This window comes from Cydia splendana, chromosome 6 (assembly GCF_910591565.1).
Source record: "Cydia splendana chromosome 6, ilCydSple1.2, whole genome shotgun sequence".
NCBI classification, from domain to species: Eukaryota; Metazoa; Arthropoda; class Insecta; order Lepidoptera; family Tortricidae; genus Cydia; species Cydia splendana.
The window spans coordinates 6,802,447-6,825,811 of record NC_085965.1 but is presented as its reverse complement, the minus strand read 5'-3'; the positions used below and the strand labels follow the sequence as shown (position 1 = coordinate 6,825,811).

General features: G+C 39.5%; 1 protein-coding gene across 1 annotated transcript; it reads left to right on the top strand.

Moving 5' to 3' along the window:
* Positions 1-2,182: 2,182 nt before the first annotated feature.
* On the top strand, positions 2,183-23,147 carry LOC134791555 (serine/threonine-protein kinase ATR-like). The gene is made up of 26 exons (XM_063762603.1): positions 2,183-2,388; positions 2,535-2,657; positions 2,930-4,382; positions 4,791-5,324; positions 5,458-6,922; positions 7,730-7,932; positions 8,693-8,829; positions 9,581-9,670; positions 9,953-10,137; positions 10,613-10,728; positions 10,972-11,075; positions 11,364-11,554; positions 11,975-12,114; positions 12,321-12,479; positions 13,122-13,348; positions 15,179-15,332; positions 15,885-15,995; positions 16,841-17,007; positions 17,565-17,694; positions 18,741-18,898; positions 19,974-20,130; positions 20,652-20,891; positions 21,255-21,479; positions 21,513-21,663; positions 22,242-22,345; positions 22,971-23,147. The coding sequence occupies exons 1-26, from the start codon at positions 2,252-2,254 to the stop codon at positions 23,145-23,147; spliced, it is 7,038 nt and encodes a 2,345-aa protein (XP_063618673.1). The 5' UTR covers positions 2,183-2,251.
* The last annotated feature ends 218 nt before the right edge of the window (positions 23,148-23,365 follow it).

Sequence of the window (23,365 nt, the reverse complement as noted above, 5' to 3'; positions counted from 1 at the left end):
CGTACGGCGGACTACCTTCTACCTACTCGATCGAACACACCTCGGACTGAACCAAAAAAATGATAATGTTGAGAAATAAATAATTGATGTATTAGTAAATGATACTTATCAATAAATAAAGAATAATATTAAAGCCTGACAACAGTTTATTTGCCCCTCGCCATTTTGCGGATTTTTAATGGTACTCATTTCTTTTACTGGCAACAAGTACTCTTTGACAACGAACGTTGGATGTCATCGAATGTCACTGATGTAAACAAACGGAAAATATCTACGAATATATTCAAATATAAACGGTTTTATTACAAAAATGCCAAAAATATTACCAAAGATGCGAAAAAAAATGCAGTGAATGCAATCAAATACTTACAGCTTAAAAAAGACGAAGGATTACATAGCATTCCAATAAACAATGTTTTAAAGTTGGTTGTTGACATGAGCGGTATTGACATTTTATAGTGCGGTTTTATTGAACTGGTTAGTTGTTTGGTTTAAACTTTAATATTTCATTTAAGGTTTATGTAGATCGACGATAAAAATCCTATAATCGAATTGGAGACTAAACGTTTTATAATCGAGGTTGGTGGTCCTGAAAGCGACACAACATCTGATGAAAATCAGACTTCGTCAGAGTCAGAAAACGAAGAATATATAAATATTGAATATTTAGAATCCGATTTTGACGAATAGGTAAATTGAAGGAACCGAATTTTCTGTAAGCAATGTTTTGACATTATACGAGTACCTATCAACATGAAGCCAATGCCCACTACCCCGACTATACATGACGTACGCACATTATTGCCATACGTAAGCTGTTTGCAGCGACACTATCTCAGGGTTAAATAAACTGTTGTCAGGCTTTAATATTATTCTTTATTTATTTAATTAACGCTTGCACAAACAGAATAAAAAACCGATAATATTTTAATCAAAGCCTGTTCACTTCCTAAGAAAGTTATGTCCCCAAATAATTGCGCATGTGTGCGCCTTAATCTTCTATGTGTGCGTTGGCCTCCGGGAAAAAGTTGCGAGTAATAAAAATAAAAACATTTTTCTACAGCAACATTGCTCCCAACTCTGATTTAAATTATCACGAATTTTATACAATATTAATCATAAAACGGGACTTAAAACGCTTAAAACTTAATTACATGCGATTAAGTTTTATAATGAATATTTGCTTCCAACTGTCTTTATCAATGTTCATAAAATATATGGAGGGTAGGTACGTCTACCCACCATAATAAAAAATATATTTGTCAATGACTCTGTCCAACTGCTGTGGTTAAAGTTCATAACGAAAATTTTATTTATTAACTCTTTAAATAATACATACAACGTGTACCGCTACGTACCACTTAAGACTGTAAGTCTGTACCTACATGGATTACAGCAATGCACATAGAAAATGTGCTAAATGCGGAGCAACGGCTGTTGAAGCAGCCAGAGTGAAATTTACAACTTTAGTGGGTTCAGAAGGAACCGAGTCATAACGCATCTGGAAAGCGTATTAATTAACCGTGAAGAAATGTATGAATACAAGTTGGAAATCTGTGTAAAATGCCGTATGTAAAGTGTAGTGTATCTGTGTGTAAAGTGTAATAGGTAGGCATGCCTAATGTTATTTGTATAAAAGGTACTGAAAACTTTGTGAATGCGCTTTATTAATGTCTATTTTTTTATTAAGTTGCCAGTTGCCAGTTTTCAGTGTATATTTTTATATGTAAAACATTTTTTAATAAATAATATATATAATGTTATAAACATAAACATGCCTTTTATTTAAATCAATTGATAATACCACAAACAAGGGGTAATATTAGCATCTTGCATATATTTCGTGATATGAAGATAACAAATATGTTTATCAACAGAATTACTACCTACCAATACCCGCCAGGCTAAACCGGTTGTCAACTTTAGTTCCATTGGTACACAAAGACGGCGCCACTAGTATAAACGTATAAACGGTTGGGGACATTTTTTTGTATGGAGTTACCGTTCTTCTCCTAGTGAGTATTATATTCTTTGATTTTAATGGTACATGAATCCCTATGTATTTAAATGGCGGGAAATGAAAATCACTTGACAGTTGATAAAGCAAGCGAGTTGTGACTTGTGATTGAATGTGAGGAAATAAAAGCAACTGTTTATTTAAAATTTCATGGGTTTAATTATTAATATTCAATTATTTTATTAGAACCAGCGCCAATCGTGTCGTGTCGGAGGTGTCGTAAACTTTACAAATATGGATGAAGAGGGCCAAGACGGGCCCTTCACGGTATGGCAAATGTTCAATGCGCCGACTATGGTGCTCTTCAACAACTTGGAAAACGCAGCTGACGGTCTTGAAAGACTGTTAAATTCAATACTCAAGCTATCAGGGTAAATACATGTAATTTTTTTTATTGTAGAGTTTGCTTGATTATCATAGAATAAAGTAATACCTACCTATATATTTTGTTGTTGAAATTGTATTTTGTTGTTGGAATTGGCTAAAGAAGACAATTTTGAAATGTATATATTTTCAGTGTTTCAGAAGTCCTAGTGCCTCGGCCAGGATCGACAAAGTATCCTGATGTGTATTACAGCGCCTTTAATACCTGGTTGATAGGACGGCTGTTCTATGTGTGGTCAGTAAAGGAGCTAAACAGGTAAATAATAAATAAACAGATGTCAGATTTAATTAAATATCTCAAGGCATTTCCATAAATATGAAGTTCAAGTTAGTACAATACAAGCTTTAGTTCAAAATATAAAACAGATAAACATTAATATTTCAGATCTATCTATTTTTTCAAATGGTTACCTATAGCAAATTCTATACTAATAACAATGTAAAAACACTAATACTAGGTTCAATTGGTACTTTGCTATTTTACTCGTACTTATATATTGACAATGAATGAATGTAACTTATTTTCAGAATAAATACATTAAGTAAAGATGCACAGTTGAAAATTCTACATATTCTGAGTATGAATGACGCATCATTTTATGACAAATTGCATTCTGAATATTTTTCAATATTAAATAAACTTACTCAGTGTTATATTGATGCTGCAAATAATCAGCCTGTAGAGATATGCTTACAGCATTTTACACCAGACAAAGTTATAATTCCAAATGTGGAATTGAAATTAGAACCGATTTATGTTCAAATAAAGGATCTAAAGACATGTAAATCAATGATAGATCTGACATTGCAACTGTTGTCCGAGAGCATTACATTTAAAGCAATAGCCATTGATCAGTATAAGGAAGAATATGAGAAAATCTTTGAGCAAGTGCTGTATGTACTTGACAATTTTAGTGCAGACCTAAAACTTGAATCATTGAAGTTTTTCACCAATCTCTTTAGAAACTATGAGCAAATGGCTATAAGCAAGTTCCACCAAATATTTCCAGAGGTTTACAATGAAATGTTGAAGAGCTTTGAAGCTGTAGTAAAGTCTTTGCATGTGTACTATGAAAAAGGTGAAGTGGACAAATTAGATTTGGAGAATTTCAAATCTATATCTTTGACATTGATGAAGTTCATAGATGTAAATATAGAGCAAGAATATACAGAAATATTAACTACAATATGCACAGTTATTCTTCAAACTAAGAGTAATGATGTTTTTGGGAAAGAGTTAAAACTATATTGCCTCTTGATGAGCAGCAAAATTGAGCTACCGGAAGATTTGATGGACATAAAAAAACGAGATGCTTCCGAAGTAAATATGCTAGCGGAATGCTATTGCAGTAACATCATAACTCATGTTCAGAGCAACATAGAGAATAAGCAACCTGCTAATTTAACAGAAAACTGGTATTATAATCAATTAATGTCAGTTTTTCAAGAGTTACGAAAACATGACAGCATACATGGTGAAAAGGTGCTCTATGAGTACACTTTACATAAATGCCGAGCAGTTCTGAGGATATTATACCAAGTTTTTATACAAGGAATGAAAAGTAATAAAAGACAAGAATACATAAGCTACTTTTCATTGTTGAGTAAAGAAACAGCAAAAGGAATATGGTCATTACAACTGCGAAATGTAAAAGTATTTAGAGATGAACTATTACATCTTCAAGATATCCTGGATACAATGCTAAATATGATATTAGACGTAATTGGTCTTTTAGACAAATCTACATTGGCAGTTGATGATACCAATGAACTACTCCGGTTGATATGTCTGCAAACTTCTTCAGGGTTTTCATCATTTTCATCTAATTTTGATCAAAAGACAACGGCAGTTATTTTAAAACATGTGCTAGCTGCATTGACCATTATGAAGAAAAATAAAATAAATGAGGCTTGGTCCAGATTTGTGACACTCATGTTCAACTACCTGATCAAAGTTAAAAATGAATTGATGTATTTAGAGGTAAGTTTCTAATTGTTATTTTTGGATGATTTATTTTCAAGGTAATGGTACTGCAAAATTGTGTGGACACATTATGAATAAGTTTCTTCATAAAGTGGCCATGTAATCTTGTAGAAAATGTACCATAAGAAATTTTTTATTTACTATTATGGAGTTATTTTGTTTTACTATCCAGTGCTACATAACACCAAAGAGTTATTGACTGTAGAAGAGTTGTAAAGCCTAAGAAAAATACGTGCCCGCGTGTTTGACAGCTGAACTAGATGGCGCAATAAGACGCTAAATCTCAACTTATGACAACCAGAGTTACTGCATAACATAATGTACCTTCATGGCCAACATTATGTTAAACTTGCCATACAAAGTATTTTTTTGCACCCATATTCTTATACTTTTTTATCATTTCAGGTCATATCCATGAGCGGTCTCCTTCTCATCAACAAAGTTCTATCCGCCAGCAAACTCATAGGCGATATACTCATGCCTGCATTCCTGACCAAAAACAAAGACATACAAAAACTCTTAACCAAAGAACTACCCGCAATCTCTTGTATAGCATTGGGCACATACCATGTTGTCTTAGACAATGCCGATGGCACTGAAGGCCATTCAATATTCAATAATGGCACTATAAATGTGTCTATAATTTGTTCTAATTGTCATAAAACAAATGTAACCAGTTCTGAACGTCTGACTCTTCATTCAGAAAGTACCAATACAACAGAGAACCAAACCACAACATTAGGCTTGAGAAACCTTTTTAGCAAATTCTTGAATGCTAATCAATATATAGACCTGAAAAATACATGCTATTGGGATCTTGTTAGGAGATTATGTGGGCACTATTATGTGTTTAATGGTGGTGTGCCGAATGAACTAGTGTGTGAAGAGAATTGCCATCATATTTTGGAAGCTCTCAAGTCCCTATTGGGAAATGAAACGGTAAATATAAAATCATTCATTATTACTTCAGATGCAGAGCATTGGGCTAGTGATCCAGCGGTCATGAGTTCAAATCCCACCCAAGACAGTAAATTTTCCGCTTTTAAATTTGACCTGTTCCTTTGTTTTCCAGGAGAACACAGAGTTACATGCCCATAAAGATGACGCCCTAAATTTGTGTGTGAATCTACTTGTTAAGTCGACAAGATCTTGCCTAGAAGACAACTCTTATAACAGACAGACACAAACCCTTAACAATATAAAAGTGTTTGGTATTCACGGCAGTGAAAAAGTGATTTTACCAGTGACAAAGTTGTTGGTATATTTTATCATGCATCCACAATGTTCCCTTGGGCCCAAAGCGGTTCTCTATCTAAGAGAAATATGCGAAGTACATGGATATACACCGAACCAAGTATACCACAGATATAAGAAGGACTACTGCAAACTGTTTGTTGAATGTAGCTTATACAGTGGGAAAGAATTCACTGTGTCACTTCTAAAGGTTGTAAGAGCGTTTGGCTTTGTTGGATATAGAGATTTCATCTCAAAAGATGTCCATCATTTTCTTCCGTATCTCATGCCATATTCGGTCATAGTGAAGCAAGTACCAGCCATGATTGAGGAGATAGCATCGTTAGTCCAATGCTCAGTTTCAGATTTTCTAATAGACAGATTTCCACACGTTTACGTGCATGTGTATTTGAACGAAACTAAAGAGGTTGCCCAGAAATGCAATAACACGATAGAAAAGCTGACAAAAACGTCTATGTTGAGCCTTATTAAGAAGCATTTTAGGGTTATTCTGACAGAATTCCTGTTGCAATACTGCTGCAATCCTGAGAAAGTTTTAAACGCGTGCAGATATTTGGCCTGTCACGATCCTGACGTGTCCACACCAGATGGAAGCATGAGCATGAGTACATCACAAATAGCAGACTTCCTAAATCCTAAATTCTTGGGAGTGCTGGCATATTTTGATCACAAGCTAGTCAATGCCAAAGTAGCGTTATCCGTAAAACGGAAAGCGTTGAAAAGCTTTCCAGATATTATGCAACTGATGGGTGAAAAGTACTTAACACCGTTAAGGTTTAAGGTGTTAGCTACGTTGAGATCGGCCCTTCCTTTAGCGAAGGAATTTCCGAAAATTTTGGCTGATGCGTGGGGTGCTTTCATACACAACATAGACAGCACGTCACTAGGGCCATTGCTGACAAATCTAGCCGTGTCTCTGTTACAACAGTTCGAACACGCGCCTCAAGAGATCAACAAGATATTCCAGTATCTCGTTATAAACAACGAGAACTTATTAAGCTCTCACATCCCTGAGCTCTTTTTTTTGGAAGACACAAAACTGTCAGAAAAAATCAAGATGGTAATAAAGAGACACGTGAAACGAACACAGCCCGAATCTTTCCTAGATAAAGTGAAATGGTACTTGCACCATTTGGATCAGGATATACCGAGTATAAAGGCATACGCTTTCAGCCAGTTGGATAGGCTGCTGAAGAAGAATAGAACTGAGATTCATAAGTCTATATTTGGTGGGAAAAACATAGATTCGGCTATTGTTGAGCTGATAGATGCGTTACTGCAAGGTGAGTGATATCCGTTCATAAAATATGTAGTGAATGCAGTATCGATTACACTAAAAATCATACCTATAATGCTTCAGGGACTTGCATCATGAAGCCTCATGAATGTCAGCTGTAATTCCGTGTGCAGGTTGAGTAGCCTCACAATAATTAATTTCCTCTCGATTGAGGATTTTTTGACGCAAACCAAACTGACGACCGGGGTTGTAAAACTTCTCATTCACACTCGCGTGGTCGTAGCTAGAGTGAGAGTAGTGACTATAAGGGTTCCCCCAAATATGTCGACGCGGAATCGGCAAAACCCGATAGGAAAAAGCTTTATGTCTACGCAATAAGAGCGAAAAAGTCGTTGTTCGGCTCGGCTCGCATCGGCCGGCACCTGCCGACGTGTTACGGCTTTTTCGCGCTTACATAAAGCTGTTTCCTATCGGATTTTGCCGAATGCGCGTCGATATATCTGGGGAGACCCTAACGCATATAGGAGTTCCGTAGACTTGTCGAGGTTGGTCCACTATCTGAAACATCATGCCAATGAGTGCATGTTCTCTATTATTATTATTATTATAAGCCTATACGGTGTCCCACTGCTGGGCAAAGGCCTCCCCCTTCGATTTAGATTCGTCTCGGTTTTGAGCCATCTCCGGCCAGTCATTAAGATATGCGTCCAGATCATCCCGCCATCTCCGTCTGGGCCTACCAGATCCTCGCCGTCTTGTTGCACCCGTACCGTGGTTATTTTGGCCCACCTCTGTGGGTGCATGCGGCATATATATACGAGTCTGAAATTTATAAAGCGTTTAATCTCTCCAGGTTGCAAGCACCCAGACCCCCAAGTAAGCGCAGCCAGCGGCGCCTGTCTAGGCCAACTAGGCGCCATAGAAGCCGGTCACCTACCCCGCCAATACGTACAACCTGATAGGTCGCCATTCGCTTTCTCTATTGGAGACAACTGCTTTGCTGCCACAGCTCTCATGGAGCTAGCTAGAGCGTTTCAATATGAGAAGGATACTATGGTAATAAGTCACCTATTTTTATGACTTTGTATATTTTTGAAGACTGTCTAGGCCAACTAGGCGCCATAGAAGCCGGTCATCTACCCCGACAATACGTACAACCTGACAGGTCGCCATTCACTTTCTCTATTGGAGACAACTGCTTTGCTGCCACAGCTCTCATGGAGCTAGCTAGAGCGTTTCAATATGAGAAGGATACTATGGTAAGTCACCTATTTTTATGACTTTGTATATTTTTGAAGACTGTCTAGGCCAACTAGGCGCCATAGAAGCCGGTCATCTACCCCGACAATACGTACAACCTGACAGGTCGCCATTCGCTTTCTCTATTGGAGACAACTGTTTTGCTGCCACAGCGTTGATCGAGCTAGCTAGTGCTTTTCAATATGAGAAGGATACCTGCTATGGTAAGTGACATGTATTTTTGAAGTCACTTACCATAGTATCCTTCACTACACCTTGTAAAACAAAGTCATCCGCCGCGTCTGTCTGTTTGTATGTATGTTCGCTATAAACTCAAAACTACTGAACGGATGTTAATGCGGTTTTCACCTATCAATAGAGTGATTCTTGGGGAAGGTTTAGGTGTATAGTTTGTTAAGGTTTTGTGAAACCCGTGCGAAGTCAGGGCGGGTCGCTAGAGGTATAAACGGGTTAGCACTGATCGACTTAGCACGTTATTATTTCGCGAATTAGCAAAGCAATACATTTGTTTTAATTAGTGAGCGCATTCAGATTCAGTTATTTGTTATTGTTTCAGAATATGGACAGTTATGCTTTGACGATTCAAGAAATCCTGAAGATATACGACATTTCGCCGACCGGTAGCAAGAAAGATGTGTGGGACAGCTTTCCAGAGCACATGCACCAGATCATGTTTCCTCTGCTAAGTTCGAGGTTTGTATCATTTGTATGGAATAATGGGAAATGTAGAAATAAAGACAAACTCCACGAAAGCCAGCTCCGATGGTACGGGCATGTAATGCGTCGAGAAAAACATCACCCGGTAAAAATTGCTCTTGAAATTGACATAGGCAAACAACCACCAGGACACCCAAAAGCCACCGTGGGGAAACCTGGTGAAATAGTCGCTAAAAATACCAGCAACCTACTATGATAGAGCCAAATGGCGGAAGCATAATTCAGAGGGCCGACCCCAAATGAAATGGGAAGAGGCACGGAGAATGAAGAGTAGAAATAAAGACAAACTTTGTGACATACATACATAATTATGCATTATGATAACCTTTAACATTTAATTTTTTATTTTGTCTCAATAATCGTAAAATCTGTATTCCAAATATTATAATTATATTATGTGTATTATATCGATTTTATTCTGTTAATCTTTGTTTCACGGTAGAAAATGACATAAAAAGAGACTCACAAAAATAACATGCAATAATATCTTGCACAATAAAGCGTGAAAGAAACAACGGGTTGAACTCCGGGAGTGCCGGCAGAAGTAAAAACTCAATGACATTGTAACAGTTTTTCGATCAGGTCACGTGTCCGTCTTACGAAGCGTCTTACGCTGTCACGAGTTTAACATTTTTTCCCCATCACAAAAAGTGCACAGCGCCGCTAAAGAAGTTTTCACTTCAAAAATACACATACGCGCATCCATTGATTATCTTTTTGTTGGCAGGTATACCTTGGCCTATCCGTCTCAACCCAAGAAAGCTCATCCTCTGTTTGGAAGTACGTTCGCCACAACTTTCTTGGAATGGGCGCACAAGTAAGTCAACAAATACTCTTACTTCGATAATATTTAATATTTCTTTTATGTATCTGCATGAAATGCTGCTGCTCATATTTCTTCGTCATCTCTGGGGCTCTGGGCCTTTGAATGTATTGACGACCTTGGAAGAATAAGGTTCTTCTGCATGTCTCAAAATTTAAATATTTTTCGCATGAGTGTTCCGATGCCTAAATAGCATAAAAGTAAAGTAAATCTTGAAATGTTTCTGTTGCGCTATTTCTTTGCCACTGAAATGCCAAAATATATTTTCGTTTACAGCTGGGCCGGTCAACTGATCCCTCTAATAGAGTCAGAGAACATTCGCGAACTATTACGCACCGTGCACCCGAGTATGCGCCGTGACGTCAGAACCCTGTTCCTGTTCCTACCGTACGTGTTGTTGCACGCCGTCATGGCCAACAACAACACGCAGTACATACAGGAGGAGATACTGGCTGTTATAGGTACGATATGAACACTTGTGATTCCTTGCTTATGCCACCGTGCACCAGAGCATGCGCCGTGACAGAACTCTGTTCCTTTTTCTACTGTAGGTACCTACGTATTACACGCGGTCATGTCCAACAACAACACGCAGTACATACAGGAGGAGATACTGGTTGCAGGTAGTTCCGCCTTATTTATAACGACCACAATTAAATACATAATAGCTTTTTATTATAATACAGATTGCCTTTAGATTGACAAAATCTCAGTTTGAATAACATTAGTAACGGAAAGTTCAAAATTCCCGATATAATCTGTCATGTAGGTATAGGGGTGTATGCTAATTTCTATATAAAATAACTTTTTCTTGCTACACGTTCAGATACTGTGAACACAATACCTACGGTTTTATTTGTTAAAACAGGTTTTCTCTCTTTACAACAAACACTAATGTAAATATGACAAATGTTTTTGATCAGATACAATTTTCAGGGTCCGAGAGCGCTAGAACCGAAAGCGGGATATCAGATAGAAACCGATATAAAATGCTTCGAGACGTACGCTTGACACCTAACATTAATACCGTTCAAGCAGAGGAAGGCAACCAGGTAAGCCTACACTAAGTATATTTTTAGATACTGCTAACTTAGTTCTGCAGGTCTAGGGTTCTAGAGTAAATTCAAACTTCCACACAACAAGCATACTTTACATGCACATGATACAAACTGAATCCCGCAGATCAAACCGTGGACACAGCTGGTAATACTTATGTATGGAACCTTAAGTTTACTCTATTAAGATCTGTGAAAATTGTCGATAAACATAATGATAAAGATGTATTCTAATTTCAGAGCAAATGTAGTAAAACTATCTATACCCTGCTGGACTTCTTGAATAGATGGATGTTGGAATGGTGCCATTCAAAACAGCGGCCTTTGGAGAATGAGAATTACAAGTAATGTTATTTACAATATTGAAATTCTTTGTAAAAGCTTGTGTTTTACGATCGATTAATGTTTCAAACAGCCCATCTGTCCATTATCACTGGGTTTAGCCAAGTGACAATCATTTATAGAAAACGCCAAACGAAACTTTAATTATATACCTATGTAGGTAAATGATCACGTGACTTTTCGTCGCGTTTGTCATCCCGTTACTTTGTACTTTTCGATTGGCGTTTGTTAATAAAAGATTGCTATCTTGGCTATGGTCCCTGATTTATCTAAAAAGTTTTAAATTTTAGGGCGATATCAATGTTCATGGACAAATTCGACAAGCTTCTAATAGCTCGCGGCAACTTCGCTTGCGGCGAACTAGAGCGCGCCCTGCAATACCTAGAACTATACATGGGAGAGAAGAAACACAATATGCAGGAACAACTGCCGCTGCTGGCCGAGATATACGCGCTGCTGGATGAACCGGACTCGGTCGCTGGTAAGATATTAATCATTCAAGGATATTTTATTCATATTCGTATATTCATAAAAATTCATATTACATGTCGTTTTTCATAATTACATTAAAAATAAAAATAGAACAAAAATTAACAATTAAAATAAAATTAGCATAATAAATATTTCACCGTGAGTTCACCACATTAACTCTTACCTTATTAATTATATTGTCATTTTTGGACGGTTAGCCCAGTGTTCATTCAGTACTATCGAAGTTATTCTGATTATGGAGGCAGGAGGTAGATAGAAGACCTTATCCGCAGCTACTATCCTAGTATACCGCCCGAGTGTAGGTTGACGAAGCCCAATACTTTCAACGTGCGAAGTACAGTAGGCATTAGTGTGTAGTGAAAACATAGTTGTTTTTGATAATGACTTTTTTATAACTGTAAATTTTCAGGCATATTATCCATCAAGAGGTCAGAACCATCTCTGAACGAGCTAATACTGACGCAAGTGGTGACAGGCCGGTTGCAAGATGCAGCTCTTTGCTACGAACGACTGGCGCAAGAGGGCCAGCTAGATAGGCACAGTTTGCGGGTACTTGTTTTCTATTGGAAGTTTAATTATTGTTGTAAATGTTTTTAAGTATTTACTTGTATTTGGTAATTAAAGTGCGTGTCACTGTGACACATACTTTACACTTCTGTAAACCAACACTATACGTTCGTCGAGGTTACAGATCATCTATGTGCCAAATATTATCAATCACGACTTTAATCTCATCCTAAACCCTGTCTTTTTAGGGCATGGTAGACTGCTACCTAGGTCTAGACCAGCCTTTCACAGCGTACCGCTTGCTAAGCGAGCACGAGGCCGAAGGTTCTGCCGCAGAGTTAGCCGCAGAACCACTGTGGAGGCTCGGCCGGTTCGAGCAGCTAGACGAGTTGATAAACAAGCCACTGGTAAGACATAGGACCTAGGTCTAGACCAGCCGTTCACAGCATACCGCTTGCTAAGCGAGCACGAGGCCGAAGGTTCTGCCGCAGAGTTAGCCGCAGAGTCACTGTGGAGGCTCGGCCGGTTCGAGCAGCTAGACGAGTTGATAAACAAGCCACTGGTAAGACATAGGACCTAGGTATACTAAGACCAGTTCACAGTGTATTAATTAAGTGAAGTAAAGGGTCTGCTGTAGTTACCTCCGAACCACTATGGGGGCTCGGCCGGTTCAGTAGATAAGCAGACAGACGGTTGTGCAGCTAAAGTCATGTGAAAAGCACATGTTATTTGACTTAGATTCGTTTACCAAAATAATGTATGTCCGACTGATCAAAGGTCACAGGAGGCAGCTTGTCCACCCACCGTTTAACGATCTTAGGGGCGACTTCCATAAACTGCTCCAATGTTGAAGATTTTTCTCAAGTGGTCCTCTAAATTAAATCTTGTTATACCAAGGACTCAGATTAGTAAATATCTCGTCGCTTGACACATCTATGTGTAGGGGAACCCCATGACATCGCACATAGGGCCACTGGGGTTTATTAGGCTTCCCTTCTGCTACTTGCACTAACTTACAATCCTAGTTAAGCAATAATTTATTGTTCCAGCCAAGTTCCCGAGAAAACTGGGGAGTCCTAATGGGCCGCATTCTCCTCTCGTACCGCAATCAAGACAACACTCTTTTGCACCTCTCGTGCAAAAACGCCACAGCCAAGCTATTAGCGCAAATGGATGGAGAGGCGAAGGGGGAAAGTGCTTTAAGGAGTGGATATCAAAGCGTGCTGGGCTTGCATGTTATTGCTGAGGCGGGGCATGTAGAAGAAGTCTTGCAAAGGTAGGATTATGTCATCTTTAGTTCTAGGAAACTGCGACAAAACTGCCATAGCCAAGCTATTGGCTCATGGATGGACAGGCGAAGGGAGAAAGTGCTTTAAGGAGTGGATATCAAAGCGTGCTGGGCTTGCATGTTATTCTGAGGCGGGGCATGTAGAAGAAGTCTTGCAAAGGTAGGATTATGTCATCTTTAGTTCTAGGCAACTACGACAAATTTGCCATAGCCAAGCCATTGGCTCATATGGATGGACAGGCGAAGGGAGAAAGTGCTTTAAGGAGTGGATATCAAAGCGTGCTGGGCTTGCATGTTATTACTGAGGCGGGGTATGTAGAAGAAGTCTTGCAAAGGTAGGATTATGTCATCCTTAGTTCTAGAAAACTAGGACAAAACTGCCATAGCCAAGCTATTGGCTCATATGAATGGAGAGGCGAAAGGAGAAAGTGCTTTAAGGAGTGGATATCAAAGCGTGCTGGGCTTGCATGTTATTACTGAGTCGGAAGTCTTGCAAAGGTAGGATTATGTCATCTTTAGTTCTAGAAAACTACGACAAAACTGCCATAGCTAAGCTATTGGCTCATATGGATGGGGAGGCGAAGGGAGAAAGTGCTTTAAGGAGTGGATATCAAAGCGTGCTGGGCTTGCATGTTATTACTGAGGCGGGGCATGTAGAAGAAGTCTTGCAAAGGTAGGATTATGTCATCTTTAGTTCTAGGAAACTGCGACAAAACTGCCATAGCCAAGCTATTGGCTCATATGGATGGACAGGCGAAGGGAGAAAGTGCTTTAAGGAGTGGATATCAAAGCGTGCTGGGCTTGCATGTTATTACTGAGGCGGGGCATGTAGAAGAAGTCTTGCAAAGGTAGGATTATGTCATCTTTAGTTCTAGGAAACTACGACAAATTTGCCATAGCCAAGCTATTGGCTCATATGGATGGACAGGCGAAGGGAGAAAGTGCTTTAAGGAGTGGATATCAAAGCGTGCTGGGCTTGCATGTTATTACTGAGGCGGGGCATGTAGAAGAAGTCTTGCAAAGGTAGGATTAGGTCATCCTTAGTTCTAGAAAACTACGACAAAACTGCCATAGCTAAGCTATTGGCTCATATGGATGGGGAGGCGAAGGGAGAAAGTGCTTTAAGGAGTGGATATCAAAGCGTGCTGGGCTTGCATGTTATTACTGAGGCGAGACATGTTGAAGAAGTCTTGCAAGGGTACCAAATTTGTAATGCTAAGTTGTACTAGTTACGCCTACACCGCGCGTTTGATTTTTTGCACTTTATGAGTAGGAGAGAGAGGGAGATCACTTGTCGATCGCCGCCGTATGAGATCATATCGTGGACGGGCCGTTAAGCTCTGTTTTCCTAGGATAGCGGAGCCGTTATATAGCTGCCGTCTCCATACAAGATATTACGGCTAAATATGGATGAGTATTTTGTATGGAGACGGCCGCTATATATAACGGCACCGCTATCCTAGGAAACCAGAGCTTAACAGTTGAATTAAATTGGCACTCATTACAGTAATAACATATAAGGTAAACGAACTAGTGCTCGACATGCTAATGCCCAATAGATGACACCTCTATTGACAATGGCTTAAGTTTCAAGACGACACGTACTGGGACCGCGTCGAGCGCGAGCGGAGCTGCGGGCCCGTCTAGTACTAGTATAAAAAGCAGACAGTATGTTTCTTTATACCTATGCTTCACTGAAAAATTGACTCTTATCAAACTCACATGAGTTTGATAAGAGTCAGTTTGTCAGTGAAGCATAGGAATGTATGTACTTTGCCTTGTTTTTAACATAATTACCTAACCAAACTTTCTTTTCAGACTAAAATCCCTAAACGATGGGGACAGACAGGCCGCTGACGTATTAAACAAGTTGTTAGACGAGTGGCGCCGACGCCTCTCCGTAGTACAGTCGGACGTCCGGACCGTGGAGCCTTTGTTGAGGCTTCGGCGGATATTGCTGCAACAGACACAGGTATAAATCTAGGCTACTCAATCTACGGTCAAGGATACATAGGTACTAGCCCGGCATTTTAAGCTCTGTGAGTAAGGACTCATAAAGCTTAAAATGCCTGTAAAGTTTTGTCTCTTTAGGTATAACAATCACAAAATTATATTTGACGGAATTTTAATTTTGACATCATTTTATGAACATCTAACGCTATTATTAGGTCCCACTTTGCTCATGGTTAATGGTCCTGCCACTCTCATATTATTGGCGAAAACACTCATCAAATAAATCAACCGCGACCAGGCGTGGCTCACTCCGCGATTTCGTCGCTTCGCTACAAGTACATGCAGGCCTCACCAATTTTGGTGTCTAGCCATATGGCTGCCGCTACTATTAGTTGCCGCGCACCGCAATGGACGCCTGCTCGCGCTTGCGCCACCTGGCGGTCATATTTGTCGTAATAGACGCGTTTTGGTAGAGAGTGAACCTTCAGTACCTAGTACTATTATTTATTCTGTGCCGCGTGCCATTTATTAAAGAAACTATTTATATTAAAATAACCTTGTATGTTTGTAGGAGTTATTGGAGCCAACACACCCAACGACGGCGGGCATCTTCAAAGCTTGCATAGGCGACCTGTGGCTGCAAAGCGCGAAGCATGCAAGAAAAGCAGGAATATTTCAACAGGTACTTAATAATAATTAACGATTATACGAGTAGTATTAAAATAAACTATAAAGGTTTCCGGTGTTTCATCAACATCGATTCATCCATTTGATTTTTCATTCTTTCGCTGTTCTGTGACAAAATATGGATCTACACTAAAAAAACTATCTTACTAAAACGTGCATCCACGAAGTGGTAATTATTGTATAAACCTGTAAACTATTTAATGTATGAGCGTGTCAACAACACCATCTCGCCTGCAAATATTTTTTCTCAAAAATGGACGGCAAAGTCGACTTTGCCGTTTAAAAAATAGGTCGCGAAGCGCGTAGTTTATGGTCAGTCAAAAATTAAAAAGTTAAAAACATTGCAGTCTCGATTTCGGGACTGCAATGTTGCATACAAATTCCATTATTTGTCGAGTTCCAAACTTTTTAAAAGTTGAAATGGCCATATCAAATGAAGGCACAGGCCCATTAAACAGCCAAACAGATGATTAGTACCGCGACTATTTAGCTGTCTCAAATAGGTTGGCGTATTTTCGGCAGAAAAATACACTTCTATTTTTTTATTAAAAAAATAAAAAGGCGGCAAAGCTAATTTTTTCAATTGTTTCTACTTTTTTCTGTGAAAATATATACGTAAGAACGTTGCTTTTGTAAAATATTTCTATGATATTTATATTTCTTGTACCATTTTTGAGAAAAGCACTATATATGACTCGGCTGGAAGGCTACTTGCTGGCTTCGGATTCAATTAAACGGACTCCCAAGGTCGTCCGTTTAAAACGAATCCTCAGCCTGCAAGTAGCTACTTCCGAGCCTCGACAATAATGTACTATTTCCCCACACTGTTTTTTTTTTCAGTCATACATGTACATACTGAATGCCGAAGAATACCGGCCAGAAGAGTTGTTTATAGAGAAATCCAAAATGTACTGGGCTCGCGGCCAGCACGAGCACGCCTTTACGACGCTCAGGAGAGGGTTGGAAGATGCGTATCCACAGCTGGACAAACTTACTAGTGAGCAGAGGTAATGTCTGTTCATATGCAGAGAAGTTACGTTTTTATATATCACCCCCTTATTCATAAACGCGCTACAAACCTCAATTAGCTAATAATCACACCTTATGTCATTTTGACTTATGTATTTGTAAGAAAGGGATAAAAAATAATTTAACTAAATCAGGCCCGTAAAGTTTTTTTGAATAAGGGGGTAAGTAAGTGAATATAGGAAAGACCTTCGTATCATATTTACAATCAAAAACCAAGGCCCATTACCACAGTGTAAAAAGTAACTGGACCGACGCTTTTGATGTTTGCGTAAATGCCGACACCGTACAAGAACACGGTAGGGTTGTCACAGACTTTTACACAACTGCCCAAAAAATTGCACATTTCAAATAAGACACGTTCTACTAAATACTACTACTAACAATGGCGATGTATTCACTATGCAGCTCGGGTGCGCGCATGATTTGCATGACCGGGGTGCCCTGGACTACATTTTCTACAGACTTCCAAAAAAGAGTAGGTACAAAATATGTGCGTGGTGGGGTGAACTTTTTTTAAATGTTTTATTTGTTTCAGAAAAACATGTGCCAAAGCAAAGCTGCTCATTGCTAAGTATAATGATGAAACTACGAACGTTGATGTAGACGTCAATATCGGGTATTACAAAGAAGCCGTCGATGTGTTCAAACAGTGGGAAAAGAGCTTGGTAAACAATTTATACTAATTTAGAATATATTAATATTTTGATGTGGATGGATAGGGTATTTGACTACTAGTCAAATCAGTTTCTTTTTTCGAACTGTCAGAACGATTTTGCTACTATGGAATTTATATGAAACACTAGCATGTGACGTCACAATCAAATTACCTACTCTTTATAGTTTTATACGGGTTTTAAAATAGAAATTGTGTCTAAAAATAACTGTGTCAACGTTTCTCTAATAATTATCTGATGCTTTATTTCATGCGTGGTATAAAATAATTAATTTTTCACCACACCAGCTCGGAAAGGCTTACTTTGCACTTTAAAAACTGATAGCAAAGTTGCATTTTATTCACATGTGAGACAAAGTAATCAAATGCAAATTTTGAGTTGGTTTCTTATGTTTGCTGGTAGAAATGACTTTTAAATGATGATTTTGGATGATAATTTTTTAATTACATTCATTTGGATTTGATTTGGTTTGATTTTGTTTGATATTTTACATTTAATATTTGCTTCAGGTTGATGTGGTGAAAAATGTTGTGTTTCACTCGGGGGCAAATTTTGTTTAACCCTCGTGCTTTGAAACCCTCGCAACGCTCAAGATTCCATTTTTCGAACCACTCGCTATGCTCGTGGTTCAATTTTGGAATCTTTCGCTTGCTCGGGTATCAATATTAGCACGAGCAGTTAAACAACAACTTTGCCCCCTTGTAAAACAAATAACTATTTAATACAGTCAAATACCCTATTATTTAGCTTGCACCTCAGTAAAGCAGATAAAATAAACTCGTAAATAAAGATTCTTAGATGTAGGTAATTAGGGCTTATAAAATTACTGGTTGTTGCACGTACAATTAGTATGTATTTGAGCACTAACTAGGTATTTGCCGTCACTTTCGTTACTTTCAATAGTAAGTGACGTATTTGAAGGTCATATTTTTGGCCATACATTTTTGATGCATATTCAACATTCAGTCAAACTTGGCATGTAAAAAATGCATGGCCAAAATGTAAAACAATCTGATGGAAAATCCTTTTTTCTCCAGGTTTGTTTAGGCGCGTACTACGAGAAAGTAAGCGAGACGCCAGGCAGCGGCAGCCCCAACTGGTCTCGGAAGTTATACGCTCTGAACAGCTATGGGAAAGCGCTTCAGTACGGCCACAAGTATCTGTACCAGAGTATGCCTCGGATGCTGTCTATATGGTAAATACATTACTTATTAGTATCAATAATAAAAACATTATTCACACAAACATTATTCTTGACATTATTTTAAAATCTTATCATTTCATTTTTAAGTTGATATTTTATTGATTATATTCTTGTGACATCCTTGTTTATTCTTGTAAATTGACATGCCTGCAATTTATAATGTAATCTGTATTATGAAATAAATAAATCTATCTATCTATCTATCATTAAAAACACTATTGTTGATGACAAACATTCTTTGATAATAACATAATTAATAACAAGATACTGGTTTGTAAGTTAGTCTGATGAATACACTGGGGGCATGGCATGGCATGGCAGTGCCCCCGTTAAGACAAGACAATGGCACTACCTACCTTATCTCTAAGCGTTTCGTCGTATTTTGGGTAATTTTCACACATTGCGTTTCACACATGTCCAATAATGTAGTAGAACTAGTAGAAGAATTAAACTTTGAAAACATAGTTTGCTTTAATTCATAATATTTTTATGATTCATACCCTCGTTATAGTTCGTAGCTTTCTAATAGATCCCGACGGCTAATCCTATTGTCTATTGTTAAGTAAAAGCGCACGTGCTACTTACCTGCAAAAAGGGTCTTAATTATTCTATTTGGCACCTGAGCGCGGGCTAGTCCAACGCTCAAAAAACCAGTGTAGGTGCGCTCTCCGATAACGCGCCTTTGTTACGCATCTCGATGACACATTTTAGACTGGTTCTGTAGCGTTCGACTCGCCGGCACTCAGTAACCGAAGTACTGAGTGCAAGCGAGTTGAACGGACCACACACATCGTAACAAAATATTTATCCATTAGTTCATTTTGAATCTTATTGCAATTTCCATAGGAGTTATAATTAAATTACCTGGATAAAGTGAACGAACGATTTTTTATGCAGGTGGTTGTGGCACGTGGCACGAGCGGTTTCACTTAACAATAGACAAAGGATTAGCCGTCGGGGTCTATTAGAAAGCTACGAACTATACCTCAATTTAGCGCTTTCCCGATGACATTCCAAGTAGATGTCGCTTTTGCTCCTATAACTGTAATCTGTTCTCATTTCACAGGTTGGACGTAGAAGTGACGTCATCAGACACGAGCATCCACTCAGTGCTGGCGCAGATGACGGAGGTCATCAAGACGTACTCGGAGAGACTGCCCCTTTACTTGTATCTGACTGCCTTCTCGCAAATTGTGTCGAGGATTTGCCATCCTGTGAAAGAAGTAAGTTATTTGTATAATGAGTTGATTATATCACTTCCTATTGCCTTGCCACTTAGTGCAAAAGATAAGATTGATGAAGTAGGTGAGTGATGGTTAGAGTCTGTGCGGAAAGAGAAGAGTCGTGAAATGTATGGGATACGATACTACTTGTTGGACTCTCGCAAACCGTTTGAGCAAGTGGTAGACCTATAATTTTACTCCTTTCTTACCTTATGATGCACAAGAAAGGCATATGCCGTCATTTTGCCATTCCTTCATAATTAAAAACATTTTATGTGTTATTATTACAACTAAAGTAAATATAGTTGTTTTTTTTTAGCCTATTTGAGTGTCCCACTGCTGGGCAAAATAAGCTAAAATTAGACAATTCGGGATATTGTACTTCTAGAAATCACTACAACATAGTCCGTGGTCTCGCGCTTGTTGGTTCACAGTAAATTTCAAAAATTGCTATTTGTCCTGTATTTTCGTACATTTGTATTGTAGATAGACGTAAAAACTCAATCAACATTTTTTTCCAGGTATACCTCCAACTAAAAGCAATAATCGTAAAGCTAATAATCGCGTACCCGCAACACACCCTCTGGATGATGATGTCGGTGATCAAATCCGCGTATCCCCAGCGCATCAAGCGCTGCAGCGACGTGTTCACCGACCCGAGACTCAAGGAGCCGCACATGCTCAAGCTGCTCAACGACTTCACTCAGCTGGCCGAGAAGCTGATCGAGCTGTGTAACAAACCTATAGTCGGCAGTGCATCGGTAACATTCTTCTTTAATGCTTCTAACTACACTCAGACAGGCGTGGCTCACTCCGCGATAAATCGCGTCGCTACAAGTACATGCGGCCCACACCAATTTGGTGTCTAGCAGTAGTAATTGCTGCGCACCGCTACGGAACGGTAGAACGGTATATGCAATTCTTTTACATTTCTGATAAAGTTAAGAAGCCGATATTTGACGATCGAATGTTGTTGGGACGGGTAGTCGGTGGTTAAGTTGGTGGGCAGTTCAATTTGTTTATACGATAACGTGCGGGTGCATACTTAAATTGAAATGCGGCGCGTCGCTGCGGTTTCAACCGCTAGCATTTTTTTCTTCAATAACCATAAGTATTAATTTCAGACGACAACAGTATCAACGCTAGTCCGCACCCTGCCCCGTCTGCTAGCCAGCGAAAACTTCAGCCACATAATGATGCCCTTCCAAGAGTTCTGCAAGATAGTCTTACCATCCAAGGCGGCTCGGCAAGAAAGGATCGACTTCAACATTCCCGCCTCACCGCCCGTGTATCTCGCGGGTATAGAGGAAAACATCACCATTCTACCGTCGCTGCAGAAGCCGAGAAAAGTCACGTTGAAAGGTGATTAACATTAGACTCAGTTCTACAAGTTCGTCCTACGTTCCAATGCGGCGCGACAAGAAAGGATCGACTTCAACATTCCCGCTACACCGCCCGTGTACCTCGCGGGTATAGAGGAACATATCACCATTCTACCGTCGCTGCAGAAGCCGAGAAAAGTCACGTTGAAAGGTAATTAACATTAGACTCAGTTCTGCAAGTTCGTCCTACCTTTCAAGGCTGCTCGGTAAGAAAGGATCCACTTCAACATTCCCGCCTCACCGCCCGTGTACCTCGCGGGTATAGATTCCTCTATACCCGCGATCACCATTCACCATTCTACCGTCGCTGCAGAAGCCGAGAAAAGTCACGCTGAAAGGTATTAAATTTATACTAATTTCTACAAGTTCCTGCCATCTAAGACGGGCAAGAGAATCGACTTTAACCATTGAACTTGACATTTACATGGAACTAACGTATAGAACCGGCACAGAGAACCAGTATTTCGCGCCATGAGTTGCTGTCGTTTTGGCAACAAACCATTGAAGCAGAGCGTGAATCGCGACCTAAACGCGTAAGCGCCATGAATTTTACGGCGCTTACGACGTTTTGGTCGCGTGGTAGAGGTTGCGATTGCGACAATATCATTGTTTAGTTTTTTTAGTAAGTAATAATAACTCAATGACTTTAACATACCGCTACTCCACCCGTGTATCTCTAGAAGCATAAAGATTGATTCAAATATTTGTGTAACTCTATATCTTTTTTAGGCTCAGACGGAAAGGCCTACATCATCATGCTGAAGCCACGAGACGATCTCAGAAAAGACTACCGTTTGATGGAGTTCAATGTGGTAGTCAATAGATTCCTACAGGTATGCCTGATATTTTTATCTAAGCTATAGAATAAAGAATAAAGAATAGTACTACCGTACAGAAAGGAAACCTCCTACAAAACCGAAGTTTGACAGCGGTTCAGGGACGAATCATGCTGTCCCTTTCTAATATATGGCACTATCCCTTTCGGTTATTTAGGGTTGTCAAAATTCAAGCCATTATCTTATCTGTGGTCGTGCACGCAAAGGGACGTCAAGTGGTGTCAATGCCAACCCTAATAATTGCTCGGAGCAATGCTGAGCCGAACGGAGCCGAGTTAGCCCGAAGGGAGGAGTTTCGCGCCCCTGGTAGTACCTATAAAGATAACTGGGTTATCCTAACTTTACTACTTACTTACTCCTCAGGCGCAGTGACTCATAGTGTGTCTTGGCCTCCAACACGACTGCTCGCCACTGATCCCAGTCCTGTGCCGTTTCTCGCCAGTTTTCAACCCGGAGCTCGCGCAGATCAGCGTTCACCACATCCGCCCATCGATACCTAGGTCGACCGACCGGGCGGCGTCCTATCGGTCTTCCCTATCGGTTTTCCCTCAAACGCTCTTTTGACCGCCCGATCCCCTCCCAACTTTCCTAACTGCATGTGTAATATTCGATATAATTTTAGGATGCACCAGAGACGCGCCGTCGCCGACTATACATTAGAACATACTCGGTTCTCCCCCTAAACGAGGAATGCGGCGTCATCGAGTGGGTGCCTAACCTGGTCGGACTGAGGCCTATCTTGCTTCATATTTATAAACAAAAAGGTATCCATATAATCATATATTCGAGAAAACTGTAGCTTTAAGTATATTGTTCGAACCGCATTAATGATTGACAACTTCAACAACGTTCACTGCCAGCGACTCGCTAGGCTGGTTCTCTCTTCGTAGGCGCTTTTCGCTACAAAGCAGATACACCACACGAGATAATGAGCGTAGCTCGCACTGGCAGTGAATACGTTAATGTACAGCGTACAAAAATAAGTCTCAATTGGTTATAATGATTTTTATTTAAATA

Coding starts and splice junctions, on each gene's coding strand:
- LOC134791555 (XM_063762603.1), top strand. CDS start 2,252: ATGGATGAAGAGGGCCAAGACGGGCCCTTCACGGTATGGCAAATGTTC. Junction 6,923..7,729: donor GATAGATGCGTTACTGCAAG/GTGAGTGATATC, acceptor TAATCTCTCCAG/GTTGCAAGCACCCAGACCCC. Junction 11,076..11,363: donor TTGGAGAATGAGAATTACAA/GTAATGTTATTT, acceptor TTTAAATTTTAG/GGCGATATCAATGTTCATGG.